The following is a 24,649-nucleotide window of genomic DNA, read 5'->3' as shown; positions in this document are numbered from 1 at the left end:
CATGCAGGGCTCCGGACACATGCATTCCATTCCAGGGTTTTTTTGGGTTTTTTTTTTTTAATCACATGATTAGAGCTAGAGGCTCAAAGAGGATTCTCCAATGCACCAGTCAAGAAAAAGGCAAACTACAACACTTGAAAGCTGCGAATTAACTATAGTTTTAAAGTATATAAAAACAGCTTGGGATAAGTTCAAGATGCAGACATAAGATAACAACATCTATTACCAACCATATAAACTGAATTACATCAATAACAATGCATCAATAAAAGTGTAGGACCTATAGACTAAAAAGGAGGTGGAGTCTACCCACAGAATAGAAAACACATTGAAGACATAGAAAACCACATTGAAACATAAGCAGATGTAAAATTATGGCCTCCTTCACACAGGGCATTTTATTCTATGCCCCATTAAGGGCCATGTTTTACCAGCACAGGGGTTTGCGTGCCAGCAGTCCCATTGCCTATTGGGACGCAACAGCTGCATTGACACAGCAGCTGCTTCAAATGTGTGACATTCATGTGGGTATATTGGGCCCATGCACCTGCATGGATGTCACCTCGGGAGCAGCAGCTATGTCTGTGCAGTCACTGCATTCCAATAGGCAATGGGACTGCTTGTACGGGGATGCATGCAGCACCTGTGCATCCCCTTGCTGGTAAACACAGCCCTGCATGGGACACAGATTAAGCTCCCCGTGTGAATGAGGCCTTAGTATATTAGAATGCCCTGCCCTATGCTGTCAGGCCTGCAGATATATATAAAAAAAATCAGTAGGGGCGCAATACCTAAATTTAGAACTGGTTTATTAAAAAAAAAGCTATGATTACAACGAGTGACCTGAAGACCTGTATATGATTTGAAACCGCTAACATATAATCCTCTTTCCTTGCATTGTTGTTGACTTGAATTTGAGGGGCACTCTCTGCATGGCAATTGTGTGTTCTATGTGTTTGCGTGAGTTATCCTCCCTCAATATAAAAACGTACAGAAAGTTAACTGGCTTTGACCAAATTAGGCCCTACTGTATGTGTGGAACAGTTCAGTATTCTTCATAAGGTGGAAAAGTTGTGGTGCTAGAAACATGAAATACAGTACAAACTATGTGATATTTCATAATCCTAAATAAAGTTTGTATTTCAGATGGGGATAACGAGAAAACAGGAAAAGTAGACAAAGCTCGCCAGTTGAGGGAACAAGTCAACGAACTGTTCAGCCGGAAATTTGGTAAGCTGTATGCAGCAAAGGCACTGTTCTCTACTCTGCCAGAAAAGATGTTAAATTATAATTCTAAAGTTCTCTCTTTGATTGTACTTGTAAAAATGTGGTCATAGTTAGGAAATTATTGTATCATCAAAAGACCAACTGTTTTGCATCACTCACATTCATTGTATAGCACAGCATGTATTGAGAGGAAGTGCATTATGAGTCAGAAATGTCCAGTTCAGTCAGCAGATTGGTCCTCAGGCATTGGTGTGTAGTATTGAAATCTCAGATCTTAAAACATGGTTGGTAGCAGGGGTTCTCAAACTTTTCCCACTAGGGTTTTACATAGTATACTGCTTGCTAGGTGTCGGCATTGGTTGTTATAACGCAATCTCCATTTTAGATTTTAGGTAGCTCTTCAGAGAAACTAAGGCATTTTGGTTCTTTAAAACAAGATAGACAGACAACAAAACAAAGGGGGAAACGGATGGGGGTTTTTATATGGCAATTCCTTTGACTCCTGTAGCTGTAATTGTCAAACCTAGAATGCACACAAATGCTCAGTTTGACTGTATATCTTTATAAGGGTGAACTCCAGGGAAAATAAACCAATTTTTGAACATTTGGTGTGTCAAAAAAATGACCTTTTAATGACAGGTGTCCCATGTGTGGATACTGCTGCTTTAGGTAATCTGTTGGTTTCATTAAAGGAGAAGTCCAGCCTGAGCTCATTCGGCTGGGCTTCTCCTATGGGTCACAGGAGTGCAATTTGTTTTGCACTCCTGTGACCCGTTTTCAGCAGAGAGTGGTCTGAAGTCCGCTTTCTGCTGACGTCACCAATGTTATTCCAGGCACCGCGTCATCACGACAAAGTCTAGATCCGCCAGGTGCCTGGACTGACACCCGTCTCTGCCTCTCAGCGAGCCCATGAGACAGCTGCTCCCTGCCCCTCCACAGCCCAGCGCTCCAGTGAGCGTGGAGGAGAAGAGCAGGAGAGCTGCTGATTGACAGACAGCAGCTCTCCACTCGGTGAGGTGAGAGAACCAATCCATCGACTGTGTTCAGTGGCTCGGCTCTCAGTGTAGAGGTGCCGGGGGACAGATGCAGCCTCGGGCCGAAGCTGCATCCACCTAGGTAAGTATGATTATGGGATAAAAAAAAAATCCCATACTTCTCTTTTAATCCCATCCACTATTGTAGGCGCTGAACTTCCGAAGCTGAAATGTACAGTTTTGGCTCTAGTACAGTGATGATAGTGGGTTGCTCGGTTTCCACCTAATATATTCAAAAAACTTGTTTTTTCCTTAACGTACATCACAGGACACAGGGCACTTCATATATGACTACTTTGTGTTATTTTGCCACCTTAAGGTTAACTGACACCGGGCAGAAAAAGTTGGAATTCATGCCCTCCCAGTTCAGATAAGCCTCGATTTTTAGGTTGTGCCCTTAGTTAATGGATGTGCCTACAGATGTCTCTCTCAAGATCTTCTTTCATGGACTTAGTCCCCTATTTTGTGGTCTATAATTAACACCCCTTCTGGGGCAGAGAAGGGCTTCATCCAAATTGGTGTTCTGCAGCCAGGTTTCAAAAAAGGACCATACCCCAACCTCACATGTAACAACAGGAACGTCTGTAATGTTGCCAGTTGGAGCTGGAGCCTGCCAGCAACAATCGCCAGGGTATTGTGTATCATGTGATCTCACTGGCAGGGAGCTTAAGTGATACAGGGCAGTGATTCCCCTGGAGGGGAGTGAAGTCCCTGAATGCCCTATGAGGCTCCCCTGACGGGACGATAAAGTTCAAACCTTTTGGCTCTGCAACATGGGTTGGTGAGTGCCTCTGGTGGAACATGTGGTTTGAGCAGTGTAGACCTCACGGTAGCAGTGCTCAGGAGGGACTGCGCATGTGCCGATGACGTCATTGCACAAGACTGCGCATTTGTGGGCACCATTTTATCAGTTCCCGGTGCCCAGTAACACGTGCGATCGCAGGTTCCTGACTCCCAACACCACAGGACAGCTCCAGCGGCTCAGCTACTTTCAGCCACACTGACTGCACAGCTGCAGCTGCATACATTGCATCAGCTGTGGGGTACAACAAGTATTGGGACACTTGTCAATTGGCGGCGACTTGCCATTTAAGTGTTCTTGATTGGGTCAACATGTCTGTGAACTGGGTGACTGCTCCCTTTTATAGGCTATAAATGGCCTACTAGTCCCCAGAAAGCTTTTGTCTTGCACAGGCAGTGAGGTGGAAGGAAGAACTATGGGGTGGTCTCCCAAATTCCTCCATCAGGAAGGGAGGACCCTCTGCACAGATTGTCCTGTAATGGCTTCCCAAAGGATCAGATTAGCTCTGAATCCCTGTCCTTCTTTGGTTTGCAGAATCAGCTTTCAGGGGTTCCTACTAGCTTGGAACGCCTGAGACGCAAGAGTGGGCACTGTCCTTCCCCTACTCCCCTTTTTTGGGAGGATGAGGCATCTGAGAAACCTCCTCAAAATGAGAATAAAAGGGAAGTTGTTGAGGTTTGGGAATCCTTTATGGATTAGTTCTCCCAAGAGAAATCTTAGGGTCCCAGACTGTCGTAGAAAACCAGTGGGCTTCCCAGCGGATGTGGTGCACACTAACTTGAAGATTTTGGCCTTTTTTGCTGTGTTGCCCACCAGTCATATTCAGTGCTTTGGGACATCCCATATTGTCATGAACATGAAGAGTCCTGTGTCCTGCAATATACGATTAAGTTAGGATTTTTGGTTTACCTGTAAACTTCTTTTCTTGGAGTACATCGCAGGACCACGGATCCCCCCTTCTCTCTCTGTTCCTCATTGCCTGCAACAAAACTGAGGATTAGCTGAGCTGTGAAGCCTTGACAGGGAACTCTTGCCTTTTTTGTCCATTCACACAAGGGTGGCAGCAAAACTCAAGTAATCATGAATATGAAGTGTCCTGTGATGTACTCCTAGAAAATGATTTTACAAGTAATACAAAAATCCAAATTTCCCAGCGTTTTAGCTTTAAAAAAAAAAAGTAATTCCAATGTTAAACATCTTGTTGGAAGTAAGATATGTGTTACTTTGTTAGTGGACAGAATGCACTTTAGAGACTGCCTATTGTGCTAAACAAGGAGTGCTGTGTATAAATAAAGTGGAACAAGCAGTTCTGGAGGTAGACTGCCACACAGGGAGTCTGTCCTGCTATGAGATTTTACCATGGACAGACTGTCTTCAAGATGATGTATTTGAGATCTCAAATGATTTCCCTGTGATGAAAATGCCACGAGGACAGACAATTCTGAAGAGTATCTGCTATGCAAAGAGTGTGTCCTGAAGAAAACTGTTCTGTCTATAAATTGCCCTGGAAGGAGACTACTATAATATTATATTGCCCAGGAGGGAGATAGCAACATGGAAAGATTGCCCTGGAAATGAAGTAGCAGCTGGGGAGACTGCCAAGGGGTGTCTGTTATGTGGGACTGTTTTGGACCAAGACAGCTATGTTAGTAGTTACCATGTAGAAATATTGCCTTGGAAAAGAGACTGCAATGTGCAGCAGCTATTAGAAGCCTTTAGCAACCTTGCCATTTATTCTGCAGCATGCATGTTTGTGGGGGTTGCTGGATTTTTAATTTTTTTTTTTTTTTTTGCACTTTCTGTCCAGTTCAGGTGGCCTATGCATCTGAACTGTTATAAGCAGCTTTCTTTAAAATCCTATTACTACTAAGTAATGGTACACTTTGACACGTTCAGATGTGTTAGAATAAGGAAGCCCTCTTTCCTGTCTTCTGTGAGGCCTGACTTACAAATTGGATGTTTGCAGATAAAAAGATTGTTTGGTGGTAAAATTATTTACCAATACTCCAACAGTTACCTCATATATGACCTAGTGGGTGTCTCCTGCAACCAGCTGAGGATGCTACTTCAAAAAATAACTGTTGGTCATAAGTTTATGTAATATCCTTTATTTCTCACCCAGCATTGCTCCTTACTATTGCTACATTACCTTAGAGGGATATTACACAAATTGATTTTGGACACTATATTGCACTACATTTGTACATACCTTTTTTGTAGTGTCCAACAGCCTGGTAAGGATGTACTGTTCTACCACAGGGGCCCAGTGTGCTAACATTTAGCAATGCTATGTTTATAGGTGAAGCCATTGGAATGAACTATCCAGTGAAAGTCCCCTACAGAAAAATTACTGCTAACCCAGGATGTGTAGTAGTAGATGGTATGCCACCAGGTGTTACTTTTAAAGCCCCCAGTTACCTAGAAATAAGCTCTATGAGAAGAATTCTGGACTCTGGAGAATTCATAAAATTTACAGTTATAAGGTGAGTGAAATAATATATACATGATACTGTCAGCGGATGTCTATTAATAAAATACATGTTTTAGATCCTAATTGGACTTGAGTCATCTCTGAAAACATTGGCTTTTTTGATTTTGTGTTACTAGTTTTGGAAGTGAGAACAGTTAAAAATGCCATGTTGCTAAAAAAAAAATGAACAGGTGAGAAGAATATTAAAGTGGAGGTAAATTTAAAATGTAAAAAAATTGCAAACGGGCCGCACTTCTTTGTAGAAGAGACATGCTAAGTGTATTGTATAATAATACACACTTGCCTGCTTGCAGTCTTCTAATGTACTTCGAATGTACACTGAGCTGCACATGCATAGCTCAACGTGAATGCTTGGCACACTCCTGCTGTGATGGAATTACTGACTCCCAAGCCCATACATGCAGTGAGGTCATCCCCCACTGGCCAATCAAGAGGCTAAAAACCTTGCTTTGCCTTTTACCTTCGCTTGAAGGGGGAGATGAGTATTGTGCCAAATTAGTTCTACTTTAAAATACCCACAAAGATACTGTATGTGTTTTGTTCATGTGAATGGCAGAAAACTGAATGTCTTGGTACACAGACAGCATAATGAGTAGGAGAAATTAATGCAAACAAGTCTTACAGCCTTGTAGTATCAATTGCATCTTAACTTGGAACAATTCCCCTTATCTAGTTAGGGGCAAGATTGATTTTCCAGTGCCATTATGGTTCCTGTAGTGAGAATCCCTATCAAGGGTCCACTGGGAAACCAGACTACACATACACTAGAATTTTTCCCTTTACAATATCCAAATGCATGCCATTCAGTCACCCTGATATTGAAACGGGTATCTGCATATTGGGTAAAAATGATTTTGTCTGACTAAAAACAGGCTGTGTTGTGTATGGGTACCTTTTTAGACATTTTGTATTATGTAGGGTTACATATCTGTTTACAGAAGTTATATATGTATTTTATTGAATGAAGACTTTGAAAATTAACTGACCAACACATGTCTGGGTAAAGGAAATCTAGAAACGGCGTCTTTCTGAAGGATCAGAGTGTAAACAAGCCACACAACCAGGAAATCATGTTTTTTTTTTTTTTTTTTCTGGGTTAAAAGTGGAAGTCCTCAACCAAGAAATATCCTAAATGAAGTAACAAACAGTGATGGTGTAAAATACGCACAACAAGCATCTAATGGTTTTACTTTAGTTTTGGAAAGGATAAGTAAATGGAATATATCAGAAATGTTAATATTTTATTTGTACATTTCTTATAGGCCTTTTCCTGGATTGGTGTTAAATACTCGTAAGTATTTTCATGGCCTGAAAAGCATCTTTTAATGTCAAAACATTTTTATTTCAAAGTTATACATAAAGCATAAGTCTTACAAAAGTAAACATTAGTATATGAGCAGAGGAATTGAAACTTTTAATAGCTATGACAGATAGAAACAAGAACAGAGACTTTAGGTCAGTTCCGGAACTTTGGAGATGATCATCTGTCAGTATATATTTAAAAGAACTGATTAAAGCTGGAGGCGGGATCCGCACCCACCAACACCCCGAATGGGATCTAACTGTGCCAGACGGGGGATCCCTGACCCTTCCTTTATTCTAAACCCCTTCTTCTGGGAAGAGGCCTATACCGGATCTTGAACATCAGACCATAATAAAATTGATGAAAACTCAGACTCTACTTGAAATCTTAAACGGTAGACCTCAAGACTAATATAAACTTGGGTATAGAAAAGAAGAGCAGAAGGAAAGTCATAGAGGCTCAGAGTGAGCAGAAAGGAGAAAGAAACAAGAGGAGCATCACTGAGAGTGCACTATCCTGGCCGTGAAGGGGACTCCAAGAGAACGCCCACCTGTTGGGCCCATGTTTCCCATACTATTTCAAAGTTGTCCGTTGTTTTTAGCAATATACTAGAGAGCTTTTCTTGCAACATTATCCAGGATATTTTCTATTTAGCCGCAGGAAATGAGACTTTTGGTTGTTTCCAGGCCTTAGCCACTGTGAGCTTAGCACCTAGCAATATAAAATGAATTAACCTCCGAGAGGGTTTGGAAAACATTGGGATCTGTGCATTTAAGACGGCAATCATTGGAGTTCTGGGGATCCGACCTCCAACCAGCCTGTCAATTAGGTTAAAAATGTTCTTCGAAAAGGAGCGTATTCTAGGGCATTCCCACCATATGTGGGCCATTGTGCCTATATGTCTGCAACTTCTGAAGCATAGAGGATCCGCAGCGGGGTAGATCGAGGCCAGTCTGGAGGGGGTATAGTACCACCGAGAAATCACTTTCAGGCTGGCTTCCATCAATGCAGTGTTGAGGATACCTTTAAAAGACTCTAAATAGGCGCCGCTCCTTTTATGAGTATGGAGATAAATGTGGGCGTTTGTTGGCAAATGCATTGAGAGCAAAACGCACACAATCATACATACCAGCCCTCCTGACCCCATCAGGGTCCAAGATTCACACTTCATCGGACCTAGCAGCGGCCTTTCGAGAATTTTATTCAAAGCTTTATAATTTGGACGCACACAGGCCACTGGATCGTCGACCCCCTCCCTATCAAACATACGGGAATACCTTCAAGAGGCCAAACTTCCCTCTCTTATGGAAGCCGAATGGGAACTACTCTCCCAACCACTTAACGTAGGTGAGCTCGCAGACGCCATAGCAGACACAACCGGGGAAGGCCCCTGGGCCTGATGGCTTCACCCTACTATATTACAAAACATTTCAGACACAGTTAGCACCCCAATTCATCACAGCCTTCAGTGCCAAACTAGAAGGGCATAAAGTCCCCCCTGACATGCTACAAGCTTCTATCTCTGTACTCCCTAAGCCCGGAAAGGACCCGTTACTATGCTCCAGCTACAGGCCCATTTCTCTTCTAAATTGTGACATCAAGCTCCTCACGAAAATTATAGCCTCCAGATTCAATAGCCTAATGCAACACTTGGTAGCACATGACCAGGTGGGTTTCATACGGACTTGTGAAGCGAGAGATAACACTATCTGGACAATAAACGTAATAAAGAAGGCGAAAAGCTCCAACACCCCTCTTTTACTCCTATCCACTGATGCCGAGAAGGCTTTTGATAGAGTGGACTGGGGATTTCTCCGGGAAGCACTGTTCTTTTGGGATGCCGAAGCCCATCCTAGACTGGATCTCTGCCCTCTATTCTAATCCCACAGCCACGGTACGGGTGAATGGGATAGAATCTGACATCTTTGCGATCTCCAATGGAACTAGGCAGGGATGCCCACTTTCCCCTTTACTGTTTGTCCTTTCCCTCTTTTCCATTTCCCTTTCTCACTCTCTCTTCTTCTTTTTATTTTCCCTTATTCATTTCCTCTATTTTAATCCAAAAAACTTGGTATGATTCGACCTCAGTCGGTCAACCAGCAGCACCCTTCCCCTATGTACAGATACTTAATTTCTTCTTGGATACTAGGGGAAATCCATAGAGCATCATAATTGATCAGTTCCACTGTCAAGGTGAAGCCCTAGTCCTATACCCCCAGGGTATCCGAGTATCTTGTATGCTTACTGAACTGTGTCTGTTATATAATCTTGAGTTTACTTATCTTTTGTTCAGATACCACTGCCTGATGTCCATGTGTAGGCTACTTTGTTTACACTACATATTCTGTGAAGTTATCGTTTCATTGTATGTCGCATACCACTAAATAGAAAATTTAAAAAAAAAAAAACTCGAAATAGGCATTCTGCCAGTTATCCAGATCCCACTGGAATTGGAAGTCGTATTACCAGGCATTCATAAAAGCTTCCTTGGAGGCCGTAGAGATAAGTGACAAGTAGATCACCGAGATCCCCCCCCCCTTCTGGTCCATGGCTTGACCACACCACAGCTCGTAGTCGGTAAACTTTGGTGGGAGAGGTTTTTCCTTCCAGAGAGAATTTAGAAAGTGCGTAATTTGGCTAAACCGGAATCGTTCTGAGTTGGGTAGATCCAGTTTTTTGATACAGTGATTAAGGGTGAAGGGGCCTGCTGCTGTAAAGAATCGACCAATTCGGTAAAGTCCCTTCTCCAACCACCATTTGAATGCTAAGACATTTTCCCCGGGGGGAAAGTTCGGATTGTTAAAGAGATGAGTTAAGGGTCTGTATGAGGAGACTAAAGCAGTCGAGGAGTGTAGTGTATCCCAGAGGGCAAAGGAGTGGGACAAGGTTGGGGCTAAAATCGGGGGTCTGTCTTTCGGGAGACTCCAAAGTAGCAAATCTAGCGTGAATCGAGGAACAGCCTGTTTTTCTATATGTACCCAGTCTGGCTTTTCAAATCTAGAATAAACTACGGACAGCTGAGCTAGCCTGGCTGCCTGGTAGTACTTTTGGCGGTGGGGTAAGCCAAGACCTCCCTTCCTTCTATGTAGGTATAGTGCTTTTTGTGGTATCCTATACCCTGCCTTTCCCCAGATAAATCTCAGTAGTTTACTTTGGAATGATTTAATGTGGTCTTTCCGTATGGGTATGGGGAGAGAGCGAAAAAGGTATAATAACCGCGGGAGTTACGTCATTTTTATGGAGTTTACCCTCCCCAACCATGGCGGGTTATTTTTAGACCAAGTATTTAGATCTGTTTCTAGCTTTCGGTACAGAGGGGGGTAGTTATTCGCGTACAGGGTTTCTGTCCTAGATGTCAGGTTGATGCCCAAGTACTTAATGGAAGAATCACTCCAAGCGAACTTGAAGGATTGTTTTAAGAGAGCTACCGTGTCGTTCTGTAGTGAAATGTTCAGGGCTTGGGATTTGGTGTAATTCACCTGTATGCCTTATATCGTTGCGAAGTCATCCAATGTTTTGCATATGTTCGGAAGGGAGGTAATGGGGGAGGTGACAAACAGCAAAATGTCGTCCTCAAAGAGGCCGCATTTATATGTTTGGGGGCCACAGGAGACCCCCTGTATGTTCGGATTTTGGCGAATTGGCCAGTATCTCAATGGCTATCGCGAAAATGAGCAGGGATAAAGGGCAGCCTTGTCTAGTCCCTTTCTGTATAGGGATGGGCTTGGAGTAACACCCCTTAGTCTGATATGTGCTGTAGGGTTAGAGTATAATGTGCGCATCAGACCTAAGAAACGTGTGCCGAAACCCCAGCGTTCTGAAATTGCAAAGAGATAAGGCCAGGACACTGAGTCAAAGGCCTTGTGTAGGTCCAGAGAGAGGAGCATCCCCGATTGCTTGGGACCACCCACCCAATTTGTTTGGAGGATGGAAACAATATCTATCGCCCGCCTTATGTGATCGGGGTCCTGCCTACCTGGGATAAACCCCACTTGATCCTTGTGTATATACGTGCTGATGAATGCAGCCAAGCAGTTCGCTATGACTTTAGTTAAGATTTTTAAATCACTGTTAATAAGAGAAATGGGTCGGTAATTGCCAATTTCTCCTGGATTCTTGTCCGGCTTGGGAATAACTGCGATATATGCCATGTTAAGTTGGGGATCAAGAGGATTTCCCTACGTCTTTGCATTTAGGAATTTCGTTAGATGCAGGACTATAATAGGGGGCCCCGGGGCCGATCCTGTCTTTAGGTCCTTAATCACCCCCAGTACCTCTCCATCAGTAAAGGGGGCTTCGAGCTCCCCTTTGTGCTCTGGGAGAGAGAGACGGTATGGGAAGATTGTCCAGGAATTTGTGTAAGAAAGCGCTGTTCCGCTTGTGTGTGGACTATAGAGATTCGTGTAGAATGCATGGAAAGCGTCCAAAATCTTGGAGGGGTTGGAAGTGGTGCCCTTACCAGGTATCCTAATCTTTGGCATGGTGTATGATCTGAAGCGGGGCGTTAACCTAGCGGCCAACATGGAGCCCATCTTGTCCCCATGGGTGTAAAATCTATTCCTGCCCCATCTGATTTGTTTTTCTGCTTTGGCTGTGAGAGCCAGATTGAGCTCCAGCCTAGCCTTGTCTAGTTGTGTTGCCGTAATGGGGAAGGGGTTCAGTTTATGCTGGGCTCTCAGCTGTGTATATATCCCTTCCAGCCTCCCTATGTCCACCTCCCTCTCCCTCTTAATCTGGGCTGGCATCCTAATGATTTCCCTTCTCATAAAGGTCTTGTGAGCCACCCACAGGGTTTCAGATGCTATCCCTCCTACGTTGTTGAATAGGAAGTATTCCTTCAGAGCTTTGTCCAGCATGGTAACTCAGACAAGGTTCTCAGAATAGATTCGTTCAGTCTCCAGTGTCTCTGGCCCGGCCTCGAGCCATGTGTATGAATAGACATGATCACTAGGGAGTGATCTGACAAGACAGTGTCTCTGATGTGAGATTTTACAATTAGTGTGATAGTACGATTCGGGACCAACAGATGGTCAATGCGGGCATAGGAGTTGTGAGGATGAGAGAAGTGCGTGTAATCACGCTTAGTGGAATTCAGTTCTCTCCAAACATCGGTCAAACCCTGGGCATGTATGAGTTTCGCTATTTTTAAGCTCTCTTTGGTTGGCCGTGTCAGTTGGGTTGAGGGAGGTTTAGTTTTATCCAGTCCCTGGTCAAATGCTGTGTTGGAGCCTCCTCCAAAGATGACCGTGCCCTCCATCTTGGGGGCGAGTGTTTCGAAAAGATGTTTAAAAAAGGCCGCTTGACCTTTGTTGGGAGCGTAGTAAGATATTAGGGCGTATAGGTGGCCCTCGATCGTACCCTTCACTAGGATAAATCTGCCCTCCGTATCTTTCTTGTCAGCTATCCAGGTGAATTTGCATGTTTTTGCAAATAAAATAGCCACCCCCTTGGACTTATTGACCGCACTGGCCATATGGAAGTTAGGGAAGTGTGAGTGGAGGAACTTGGGACCATAGCGAATCGGGAAGTGGGTTTATGGTATCATTACAATGTCCAGGTTAGAGGATTTGTATGCGTTAAAGAGTTTCCTATGTTTGAGGGGGAATTCAGACCCTGGACATTAGCCGATCTTCAAGCACATGTGCGGTAGACTCGGGCACTTTCACCGCAGGGAAAGAGTCTGCAGTTCCTCCCTCGCCTCCTGGACGGGGGAGGTGCAGTTAGGGAATCCATCACTAGAGGCAACAGAGCAAAAAATATTGAATAAAACAAAACTGTTAATGAACAGATAAAGAACACCGGAGGATACTACTCCTGGAATCTTTAGGGAGTCAGTTTCCTAGGAAAAGAGAAGAGTTTGATGCGGGTGCATCAGAATATTTTGGTTCCAAACTAAGCGATAGGCAGAGGCTCATCTATGTCCTTTGTGCGACGATCGTCGGGCCTTGGGTTTACTCCATAGGGGATCCAGCGGGCTAGTAGGAGGCGGGCGTTTGTTTGGTCCCGAGGACGATGACAAAGTCTCCATTTCCATCTCCTGGGAAATAATCTTCAGATTGAGAAGCAACTTTTCTCCTATGGCGAAGTTGGAGAAGGCTTGGTTTTGGCCTTTGTAGGTGTTGGCCCATCTGTATTTGACCTCTTTCTGGGTCAGAGCATTCAGTAGCAGTTTCAGGGTCTGTCTGCGCTGTATGGTGGCCTGTTCTCCAGGTCATCTATGCGGGTTATGGAGGGTAAAAATGAGATCAGAGTTCTGATGTGAAACAGCAGCAGTCTGATCCAGCTTGCATTCAGTGGCATCCATCCTGGATCCTATATTTTGGAGGTCTGCTTTAATATCCCCTTTGATTTTGGCAGCTGTGGAGGCTAGCCCTTTCTCCAGAAGAGTAGACAGTTTTAGATATAGATCTGCCGCATTCAAAAATTGGTCAGGGCCTGTAGCACCATGAGGTGAGATTCCTGTGTGAGGAGAATCTGCAGGCCCAGCCGGGGAGTAGGTCTGATCCCTGAATGAGTGACTCAGGAGGGACTCTGTGGATGCAGGAGAGGGTGTAAATGCTTGTTGCCCATAGCCCTGTATCCCAGGGGTGAAAGTTAGGAGAGCGGGGGCCAGGACTTGCCTGCTTTCCTGTGTCCCTTCTGAGGCATGAGGCTGAGCGACGCTGCAGCTGCGGTAGCCATCTTGGTACACCCGGGAAGGGTGGAGGCGGCGAATTCCGGCCCTAAATTATGCCTGGCGCCCAATCGGGGCATACAGGTGTGAGCACGGGGGGGCAAATCCCGTTTCTCCGGCATCCGTGCGTGGCGGGAGCGGTTGCTGTGGGCGCTGCTGTCCGGGATGGCGCGGAGCTCCGAGTTCAAGAGGCCATCTCAGAACTCTCGCGCATGCTCACCCCCGAAAAGCATCTTTTAATGTTCCTCAAGGCTCAGGGCATAAATTGTATAAAAAGTTTCCAGGTCAGAGTTGATGTTTTAATGGCCAATTATCTTCTGAAGTCAAATATTTACTTGAATAGAGTTTACTTGGTGTCACTTTGTCTCAAAATAATTGCATATGGAACGCTACTAAATTGTCAAACTTGATTAATAATAAATGGAGTGCATATGACACAACCACCTAAAAAAACATGTCCACCAAAACTCAGTGATTAGGCAAGAAAGGCATTCGTCACATAAGATAGAGGCCAGTAATAACTCTAAAGGAAATGTAGCAATCTGTGGGTGACACATTTGAGAAGTTATGCAGTTGGACAGTTATAATCTGTATGCTTCACAAAGGTGTGCCTTTATAGAACAGTTCTGGAAGTGACGTTCCACTGCTAGGGTCTCCCAAACTATCTTGGTCTCCACAGCAACGTTTCAAGGTTTCTGCCCCTTTGACAAGCTTGGAGACCAAGATAGCTCGAGAGACCTTGCAGTATTGCGTCCTAGCTGCGGAATGACGCTTTCAGTCCACCGTGGTTGACAGTAAGGCGGCTTTCCTTATTGGCATGTTACAGCAACTTCCCCCATACTGTTCCATACATTTTGCCTAGCTTGCCCATTCTAATCCACCGGTGGCCACAGGTGGCATAGATGACAAAACAACGCATGGCACAGCATTACGGTTACACTATCTGGAGTGAGATGTCTTCCTATGTAAGTGACGTTTATTTTTAATCAAAGAAGATTATCAGTGTTCACTTCACTTTGGAATTACTGTTTTTTATATGTGAACTGGCTCTTCAAGTTGTTCCCTTGTTTGGGGGTATGAGTTAGACGAATCAAGGCTTCATTCCCCACCCCATCTATGTGAAGGATTGTGGGAAATTACATTTTTTTGTGAACTACAATGTAGATCCACATACACGCCCAATAAAGCCTGTTTTGGAACAATGCATGGCCTTTTCTGCAAGACAAATGAGGGGCTACGTAGCACACATAAAAAGGTAAAATTTGCAATTGCTTAAGTAAAAAAAAAAAAAACATATGATCTGGGTACATAGCAGGCATAGGTGGTGTTTTTTTGTTGTTTTTTTTTTTTGGTTTTTTTGAACGCTTGGCTGTGATGTCTTTGCATGGCCCAGTCAAAAACACATACTTTTAAAACTTGAGACAAATTCTCAATAGTATCAAAGTTGCTGTTGATCAATGGTCTCAATCCAACTTAACCAAAACTTTTGCCCAAAGGTGGCTCTACAAGGTACTGACTCAAGAAGTGGGTGTTGCAAATACTTATCCAAATCACTGTATATAAAATATTCTGAAATTTGATAGAAGAAAACCTATTCTGTGAGATTTGTTCAAATAAGGACCCTTGAGATAAAGACTATTCAGTTTGGTGCGTTAAAGGCTGCCTAGGCAATATAGTATAACACTGAGCAGATTACAAAAGGCATATTTATTTAAAGAGCTCTAAATACAGATTTGTCTTTGTGTCTTTCAGAAGCACTGGAAGAGAGTGAATCTTGGCCTTCTACAGAAACTAGTAATTATACCTTTCAAAATGCAGTTCTTAACCATCATAATATCTTTATGCAGACATATACTGAAACCATAACTAAAAATAAAGTAAAAACAAGTGAAGGGCTGAAATGCTCTTCCTGAAGAAACTTCTGCTCCAGGCTCCCTCATGTGCTGCTCACACTAACAAAAGCTGAGGCATTTTTTTTTCGAGACCCCACAGCTAGGAGCTTTGGATAAATGTTTTTGAGGGAAGTTGTTCTTTATTTCTTCATCCCTAAATTAGGCTTGATGTAGTCATTTCTAACTTACGAATCCTGTTGTTTTGCTACCTAGAGGAAACTGTAACAAGAACCAGTCAGAAGTGCCTAGAGAAGGTATTTATCATATGTTGCTATTAGAAAAGAAGTCATTCCAAAAGGATGAACTTGTAGTCTGTTTTACATAACCGTGTAATGTTTACAGGTTAAGGGCACACACACAGTGCAGTGACCTGGCTGTTTTCCGCACTGGATAGACGCAGGCCACCACTGTGGCACATGGAAGACAATTGTTATCTGAAATAAAAATTGCTGTGCTAAAAGTGACTGAACAAAATATAACTGAGCTGCCATCACACCAAATGTAGGATACACTATACCAATAAACAGTGAAATACAAAAAGTGCAGCGCTTAAAACAAAATATGATGTAATATGATAGTCCACAGTAAACCAGTGAGGTAGATGAAAGTTATCACATAATGGTTCACAGTATCATTCATGACTGACCTCAACCAGTGAGTTATTAAGAAACAAATATGTGTGTGTGTGATCTTCCTCTTTAATTGCACAACAAATGCAGGCAGACACCAACTTGTGCTCTCTCAACCACTCTGAGGCTTACAAGAGAGATTGGGACCCTCAAATGAGAAGTCCGTGATGTTTTCATCAATATGAGGCACCATGGAATGATGTAGATTACAAGTCTCCCCGTTCAGTCAAGATCAGGCATAAAAGACTAAACGGGACCACTTCCCATACTGTAAATCCGGTATACGTTTAGCTTAAAACTGGTTAAAAACACTCACATGAACGCTATGCATAGAAACACATGTAAACTACAATTCATAGAATCCTCAGAGGTATGTGCACTGCCGTCGTGGCTTCCAGCTCCATGTACCCTAGAGGATTCTGGGAATTGTAGTATAAATGGTTTGATGATTCATCAGTGAACTTCTATTTTGGTTGTAAATATATGTAAGTGATATGTATATTCATTTTCTTTTGGTTGCTAGAACCACAAGAGGAATTAAACATAAAGGAGGAACCAGACCCATAAAGCAGGACCATTATCATTTCTAAGGTAGTATTTACTATGACTTTATATACAAAAGATTTATTTTGCTTTTTATAAATACTGAAACGGTTTCACAAGCCAGAATGAACCAATGAAATATATTCAGCACAAAGAAAAAAACTTGTAACGTAAGAAACTAGGATGTGTCTTTTTTCTCAGGTTACACGACACCATGCTGGATAATTCTGAATACTTATTACATATTTATTCACTCATGACTTAAGTGTATGTCTGGGCAAAAAACAAACGCATATCCAGTACATTTCTGCAATATATGCACATGTCCCCTTATTTTATTCCTTTAAAAACAAGGTATAGAAAAATACCTGTTCATATGCCAGAAATGAAGGTTGCAATTTATATACTTCCTGTTTGACCTGACCTCACAGTTCCTTGGCTTCCTCTTTTCTTTTCAGCTACTTGGTAAAAGCAAAGTAAAGCACGGAAATGAGACACTATGTAATATATTAAGGTGTGTTTACTAAACAAGAATGTTGCACATATAAAGCATTTATAGGAAAACAATACAGGACATAAAGATTTCCACAAACATGCATACACACACACACATGCGCGCTAACTAGCCTTTCCTAGAAAATGAACATTGCCAATATTATGTATGCAGTCATGGTACACAAGTCACTTAATTTCTGTTATAACTGGTTCAGGTTTTCCTGCTTAAACAGGACTTCAGGCATTAAGTGTTTCGAAAGAAAGCTGTATCTTGATCTTTTTCTCTTGTAATGTAGATTTTGCGTCATCCAATGGTGAAGCCCCTAATTTGAATTTGCGTAACAATTGTTTTTATTGTTGGTGTGTATGTATGTATGTATGTGTGTATGTATATATATATATATATATATATATATATATATATATATATATATATATATATATATATATATATATATATATATATACGCACACTTTCAGAAGGAATGAACATTATTTTTGACAGCTTTGAAATAGGTATTCAGAGAAAATCGGAAGAAAGTACAGTAGAAATTCGCTTACATTTTGGAAGTTCCAAATTTACCTGACATAGTTATTGTAGAGTTGGAGGAGCAGCATTTTTTCAGTTAATAAGAATAGTATTCCTGGTTTGAGAGAATGAGTTAAAACATAGTGCGACTATACGTACATGGAATAAAAGTGTTTAGGACACCCAAGAGACAGGCTTTAGGGATCTTCGGGGCCTGAAAGTCCAGGTGGGTTTCCAGTATAATAAACAAATTGTTTCAGAAGGTGGTAAGTTGTGAGCAGGACCAGAACATGTACAATGATCCGCTGGATCAACTCCACACCTGGGGCAACAAGCATGTGTTCAAGTCTTGTACAAAGTAAGGTAGCGGGAGTTTAGTGAAGGTTACAGTATCTCACAAACGTGAGTACACCCCTCACATTTTTGAAGAAATGACACTTTGCTACAATGTAAATAGTGAGTGTACAGCTTGTATAACAGTGTAAATTTGCTGTCCCCTCAAAATAACTCAACACACAGCCAATGTCTAAATCGCTGGCAACAAAAATGAGTACATCCCTAAGTGAAAATGTCCAAATTGGGCCCAATTAGCCATTTTCACTCCCTGGTGTCTTGTGACTCGTTAGTGCTACAAGGTCTCAGGTGTGAATGGGGAGCAGGTGTGTTAAATTTGGTGTTATAGCTCTCACTCTTTCATACTGGTCACTGGAAGTTCAACATGGCACCTCATGGCAAACAACTCTCTGAGAATCTGAAAAAAAGAATTGTTGCTCTACATAAAGATGGCCTAAACTTTCTATTTGCAAGCCCCACAGGAAATCCCGAGGGCTTCCCAGTTGTTACAGCCTTCCGGCTGGTTCCCTATAGAGACTGCTCTCTGGACCAGCTCTTCTAACATTAGATCGCTGGAGGACTATTCAGTTCTCACACTTTCTGGGCTCACTGCCTAAACCAGCGCTATTCACCCAAAAACATCATTCTCTCTCGAGGAACTATGTTTGGCGGAGGGCCCGATTCGGGGTTCCTTATCTACCGCCTACAAATCTTTGCTGGAACTTCATGCCGCTAAGGATCCCCCGTATCTCGCAAAATGGGAGAGAGACCTAAGAGTTACATTCTCGGAAACCCAAAAAGAGCGCATACTTTTCTTTGCACAGAAGTCTGCTTTATGTAGCAAATACCAGGAGACCACATATAAAATAACTACATGCTGGTACAGAACCCTATCAGTCCTGGCAAAGATATTCCCCAAGCAAACGGACTGCTGTTGGCGCTGTGGCCTTCACCAGGGAACTATCTTGCACATCTTCTGGGAATGCCCAGTGCTCAAAACTTTTTGGGAACCAGTCCTCAAACGCATATTATTGCAACTCTCTTCTCTCTCCTCCCCACTCTCTCTCTCCATCCCCTTATAGTATTCTTCTCCTCACCTCGGTCTATCCCTGATTTCTACCTGACTTCAGGTATTTAAAAAAAAAAAGAGTGGTGTGCGCAGAACCTAGTAATACACACCGTTATAAACTTCCCACAGGGACCTGGCTGATCTCTCTTTTCTTCAGAATAGAGGGATTGCCTCTAACGCAAATTTGTTGGAGTGGTCATGGCAATTTATTATAAGCATTATTTCTTTCTTGATACCATAAGTATTTGCCTTACTCCTCCGCAGTATATCTCAGAGTATTGGTTGTGTTAATGATGTTAACTACTGATTGTATGTTCTTGCAAAGTTACCTCCTAATTGTATCTGTTGCATACCCTTCAATAAAAAAAAATGTAAATTGTAAAAAAAATAAAGATGGCCTAGGCTATCAGAAGATTGCCAAGACCCTGAAACTGAGCTGAAGCCTGGTGGCCAAGACCTTACAGCGGTTTAACAGGACAGGTTCCACTCAGAGCAGGCCTTGCTTTTGAGTGCATGTGCTCAGTGTCATATCCAGAGGTTGTCTTTGAAAATAGAAATATGAGTGCTGCCAGCATTCCTGCAGAGGTTGAAGAGGTGGGGGGTCAGCCTGTCAGTGCTCAGACCATACGCCACACACTGCATCAAATTGGTCTGCATGGCTGTCGTCCCAGAAGGAAGCCTCTTCTAAAGATGATGCACAAGAAAGCCTGCAGACAAACAGACTAAGGACATGGATTACTGGAACCATGTCCTGTACTCTGATGAGACCAAGATAAACTTATTTGGTTCAGATGGTGTCAAGCGTGTGTGACGGCAACCAGGTGAGGAGTACAAAGACAAGTGTGTCTTGCCTACAGTCATGCATGGTGGTGGGAGTGTCATGGTCTAGGGCTGCATGAGTGCTTCCGGCCCTGGGGAGCTACAGTTCATGTACTGTGACATACTGAAGCAGAGCATGATCCCCTCCCTTTGGAGACTGGGCCATAGGTCAGTATTTCAACATAACAACCCCAAACATACCTCCAAGATGACCACTGTCTTGCTAAAGAAGCTGAGGATAAAAGTGATGGACTGGCCAAGCATGTCTCCAGACCTAAACCCTATTGAGCATTTGTGGGGCATCCTCAAACGGAAGGTGGAGGAGCGCAAGGTCTCTAACATCCACCAGCTCCATGATGTCATCATGGAGGAGTGGAAGAGGACTCCAGTAGCAGCCTGTGAAGCTCTGGTGAACTCTATGCCCAAGAGGGTTAAGGCCAAATTTGGACATTTTCACTTAGGGGTGTACTCACTTTTGTTGCCAGCGGTTTAGACATTTAATGGCTGTGTGTTGAGTTATTTTGCGGGGACAACAAATTTACACTGTTTATACAAGCTGTGCACTCACTAACTTACATTGTAGCAATTCTTCAGTGTAGCAATTCTTCAAGTGTCAATTCTTCAGTGTTGTCACATAAAAAGCTATAATAAAATAATTACAAAAATGTGAGGGGTGTAATCACTTTTGTGAGATACTGTACATATGAAATTAAATTGTTTAAACTTGTCTGCAGTACTGATTACATCATGAAACCAAGTATCAGTAACTTCATCCCATCAATCCTCTGTGAAATCTGGTATGTGCTGGAGTCATTTCTGGTAGGAGGTCTTAAATGAATCAGGTCTCTTGGCTTGTAGATAGTGAAAGGTAATGGTGAGTTAGGTGTGGCTAGAGCATACAGTAAAGCTTAGTGCACACCACTAGTTTTTTTTTTTCGTTCAACCCAGCAGAGCTCCATGTTCATAGTCTAGATTGCATTTGCTGCATTGTATGTATGACCTTGAAAGATTGGAATTTGTAAAGATTCGGGCGATCCCTGAATAAATTTAGTGGTCGCACTGGGCTATTTGGAAAAGCAGTAGACTTGTCGCAGGCCTGAAACATCCCCAAAGCCCTCCACTGCCTGCCTCAGGACATGAAAATAACTCTCTGATCAGCCAAAGGACATCTGACTGTATCAAGTCCTTTTTGAACATCTAGTGAGACAACCAAACCACTATTTTGTGATATGGCAGCACTATGGATATGTAAATATAATCTCCTAATGTTATCACATGTGAATTTACTCAGCATAAATCCAGATTGCTCTGGAATATTAAGATAAAGAATAACTTTGTTCAAGTGAGAAATCAGAACTTTTGCTAATATTTCAACATCCCTATTCAATAAAGAAATTGGTCTATAGGATTCACATAGCAGTCTGTCTTTGTCAGCTTTGTGTAGTATGACGGTCAGAGCGTATGTCATGGAGTCTGGTAGATTACCACTTTTAAAGGATATATATATATATAGGAGCAAGTTGTGGGAGTGTGTGAGGTTCAAAAAAGGCATATAAGGCAGATTCAGAGGATTGTGGGACGTCTGCATATGGTTGTTCATTAAAAAGAGCAAAAGTTGTATTTAATTGCTGTATAGTGATTGTACCAGCAAGTAGGCCAATGGTAGGATTAGAGGCATCAAAATAGTCAAGGGGGTGAAAGGTTTTCCAACATTCCCAATGTTATGACATAGACGTGCTGATAAATATAGTTGTTTTTCTTGCGCCACATCAGCAGCATGAAGATATAAGGGTCATCTGCAAGAACACTGGGTAGCAGTAAAAGTGTCTGTTTTATATATTCCTTACAGGCCGCTTCCATTCTAGCTTCCAGAGATACTAGGGTAGAATGACAGGAGGTTCTATACATTACATTATGTTGAATATAAGAGCCACTAATAACTGCCTTAAAGGTATCCAGTTATGGCCAGAAGAGGCTGAGTGCATGTTATTTTCCCAATAATCCTCCATATCCTTTTGATCATTCCCTGCAATGTCTACGGTAGAGATCCAAAGATGGCTCAACCACCATGTACAAAAGGATGGTCTCTGAGCTATAATCCATTTTAAGAGGTGAAGGGTTTGAGTCAAACAGGAGATATGCTGTACCTAGGGTAATAAATCAGGTGTAGCTAATGTATAATTAGGCCTGGATACGGCTCTGTAAATTTTGGATTGATGGGAATATTCCTTGGCTATAGGAAATTTCCAGTTCCACACATCTACCAATTATGAAAATGCATAGACTCCACCTATAGACGTCGGAGTCTACCTAGATTAGGGTTTAAAACAGAAGAAAAGTCGCCCATGAAGAATGTGATCCAATTTGGGAGGGTAGACAAATGAACACTAATATCTTTAAATATTGAGGCTGTGATGGGGGAAATGGGAGAGCATAAACTACCACCAGTATAAAGTTTAGTGTTCCTGTACACACAGAATCTTTGGTTTGTGGGCCTTTAGATAGTCAAAGCGGCTTGCTCGTTTAAATTTGGAGTTAACACCTCTAACATTCCATGACAATATATTTACATAAGAAATGGTAATGGTTTGGGTATCTAAAGAATGGCCCAACTCAACCTCAATAAACCAGGCCTAATCCCAGAACTAGAACTCAGGACGGGGAAATTGTCCCAAAAAATCATGAGTGAGCAACTCTATAAGAAGCATCATCCGTCTATGTAGGCTGAGAAATAAAACCTGAGGGCCTAATACCTCAAGAATGGAATGCACTGTGGAGAATATACAGCAGGTGGTATAAGGTGACCTGCAGCCTGGGGAAGGATTTTGTTCTACTTGGTATTTCAGTTCAACACAGGCAATGTGTTGTCAACTCAAAGAGAAATTTAGGAGCTCCCTGGATTTCCAGCACTTCGACAGTTATGTGTTTGTATCCAGAGATGCAAACCAAGCAGAGAAGGGTCCCACCGCTCAGGTAGGCACAAACCAGTGGAATTAAAAGCCAGTATAGTTTTATCCTTCAAAGGGGAAGAGTCCCAGGTGCTGGCTGATGCAAGATGAAGCAGGAAAATCGAGGAAAGCTGATGAGTAAGCGCTATGAGTAAGCACTCATCGTGAGTGTGAGACGCGTCAGCTGTTAGCTGTTTCTGTACGCTTCTGCTGTAGTGTTTTGTGTTCCTTTATGATTTAGCTTTTTACTAATAAAAGCATTCATTATTACACCGGTGTGCGGCTTCCAGCTTTCCTCAATTTCCCAGTTATGTGTTTGTCCTTGCAGCAGTTTTAACGGGATACAACCTGGAAAAGTGTGCAGAAATGTAGTGAATATTTTTTTTTATATTGCTCCAATATAAACATTAAGTTGACATGCATGATACAATGTACAGTGTGCCATTCAAAATGAAAATTGAAAATGTGTTTGTACTACTTAAGCTTAAAGCTTAAAACTGTAAGATTTTAAACCTTCTGTGTACTTAACAACTTTCTCTACTTTTTTTCCTGTTTTTTTTTTTTTTTTCCTTTAGTTACAGCCGTCATTGCTGTAAGAACCACAAGAATGTGCATTCTACTCAAAGCATAGAAGTACCTTGTATATGGACCATTTTTTATATGTTTTACATAAAGAACATCTAATTTTTCTTGAACGTTCTATGAATTGGTTAATTTGTCTATGATAAAAAGATGGTAATGTTGAATAATTAGGACAATAATTGGGGTATTGGAAGAACAACCATAGCCCTGTATATGTACATTACCAAATAACTGAATTCCCAATGCACATTGAAGACTATGATGGGACAGAAGAGGAACTCATTTTAAGTGTGCTTGGGGAAAGAAGTTACAGAAAAATGGTTACCCGGAATTACACTGCATGTTCTCTGGCTTAATTGTCTTCAAAAAGCCTTGTAATCATGCGAGTTGTGGTCCTAGCTGGAAGTCAGTCATCAAACTACACTACTTCAAATAAAAAAAAGAATTTATTAGCGAAGTTGCTAGCATTTTTTATTTGAGCTTTATCTTTGATCTTCAGAGATGCATAGTAGATACAGTGTATGCGATTTTTCTCTGCATATGATATAGTTATAAGTTGAACTGAGCATTACTAGATACGTGATCCAGCGCAGGAGAGCTGCTCTGCCGCCACACTCCTACGTAAGGTGGTCAGCAAGCAGTTAAATACCTTCTTCCGCTCTGTGTATGCAAAGGAAACTGGTGGAAATTAACTGCATAATGTATTGCCTCAGCCACAATTGAACCACAATGGTTCAAAATGAATATGGTGCAGAAACCGTTGGACAAAATAAAGATAAATAAAGCACCAGGATGCTCTGTAATTTCAAAGCCAATGTTTTAGATTCTTAGAGAATTTCATTGGTGTGCAGGTGCCCAAATTTTAAAAAGGGATCAAGGTCCTTACCAAGTAACTATAGACCTGTTCGTTTAAAGTGGTTGTAAACTCTTACATATATAGGTGCGCTATCAAAATGACTCATCAGGTGCAAGAAATCTTTAACATGTAAACGCTAGTGGAAAGTGTATCAAAGTTTCAAATATATGATTAAATAAAGCAAAGTCCACAAAAGCGCTCAATGCAAATTGCTCAGTCCATGTAAATCCTGATGGCTCTTGTAGAAAAACACCCAGCACACAAGCATTCTCCACACTCCTGATGATGCTGATTGGTGGCGAACCATGTCAGGCGAATGTTAGCCGGTGACATCACATGCATGTCGAGATCTGTGTCTTGGCTTCCATATGATTGTGTGCTCTTGCCTATTCCTATTCTGTAAGTACCCGTCTGTTTTTAAGAA

General features: G+C 42.2%; 1 protein-coding gene across 5 annotated transcripts in view; it reads left to right on the top strand.

Moving 5' to 3' along the window:
- GTF2I (general transcription factor IIi) overlaps positions 1-23,826 on the top strand; it is a 156,917-nt gene extending 133,091 nt beyond the window's left edge. For 2 of the 5 annotated variants that reach the window (XM_073615028.1, XM_073615027.1), the window contains exons 27-33: positions 1,147-1,230; positions 5,363-5,546; positions 6,817-6,845; positions 15,283-15,324; positions 15,638-15,676; positions 16,575-16,642; positions 23,363-23,826. In XM_073615028.1, the coding sequence (XP_073471129.1) occupies positions 1,147-1,230; positions 5,363-5,546; positions 6,817-6,845; positions 15,283-15,324; positions 15,638-15,676; positions 16,575-16,618 (422 nt within the window). In that variant the 3' untranslated portion in view covers positions 16,619-16,642; positions 23,363-23,826. Of the gene's footprint in view, positions 1-1,146; positions 1,231-5,362; positions 5,547-6,816; positions 6,846-15,282; positions 15,325-15,635; positions 15,677-16,574; positions 16,643-17,052; positions 17,109-23,362 lie in introns of all 5 variants that reach the window. The other 3 variants (XM_073615029.1, XM_073615031.1, XM_073615030.1) reach the window with 3 other exon arrangements.
- The last annotated feature ends 823 nt before the right edge of the window (positions 23,827-24,649 follow it).

The sequence above is a fragment of the Aquarana catesbeiana genome, linkage group LG02 (genome assembly GCF_042186555.1).
Source record: "Aquarana catesbeiana isolate 2022-GZ linkage group LG02, ASM4218655v1, whole genome shotgun sequence".
Lineage (NCBI taxonomy): Eukaryota > Metazoa > Chordata > Amphibia > Anura > Ranidae > Aquarana > Aquarana catesbeiana.
The sequence above is the reverse complement of the archived record's forward strand: the minus strand, read 5'-3'. Positions and strand labels throughout refer to the sequence as shown.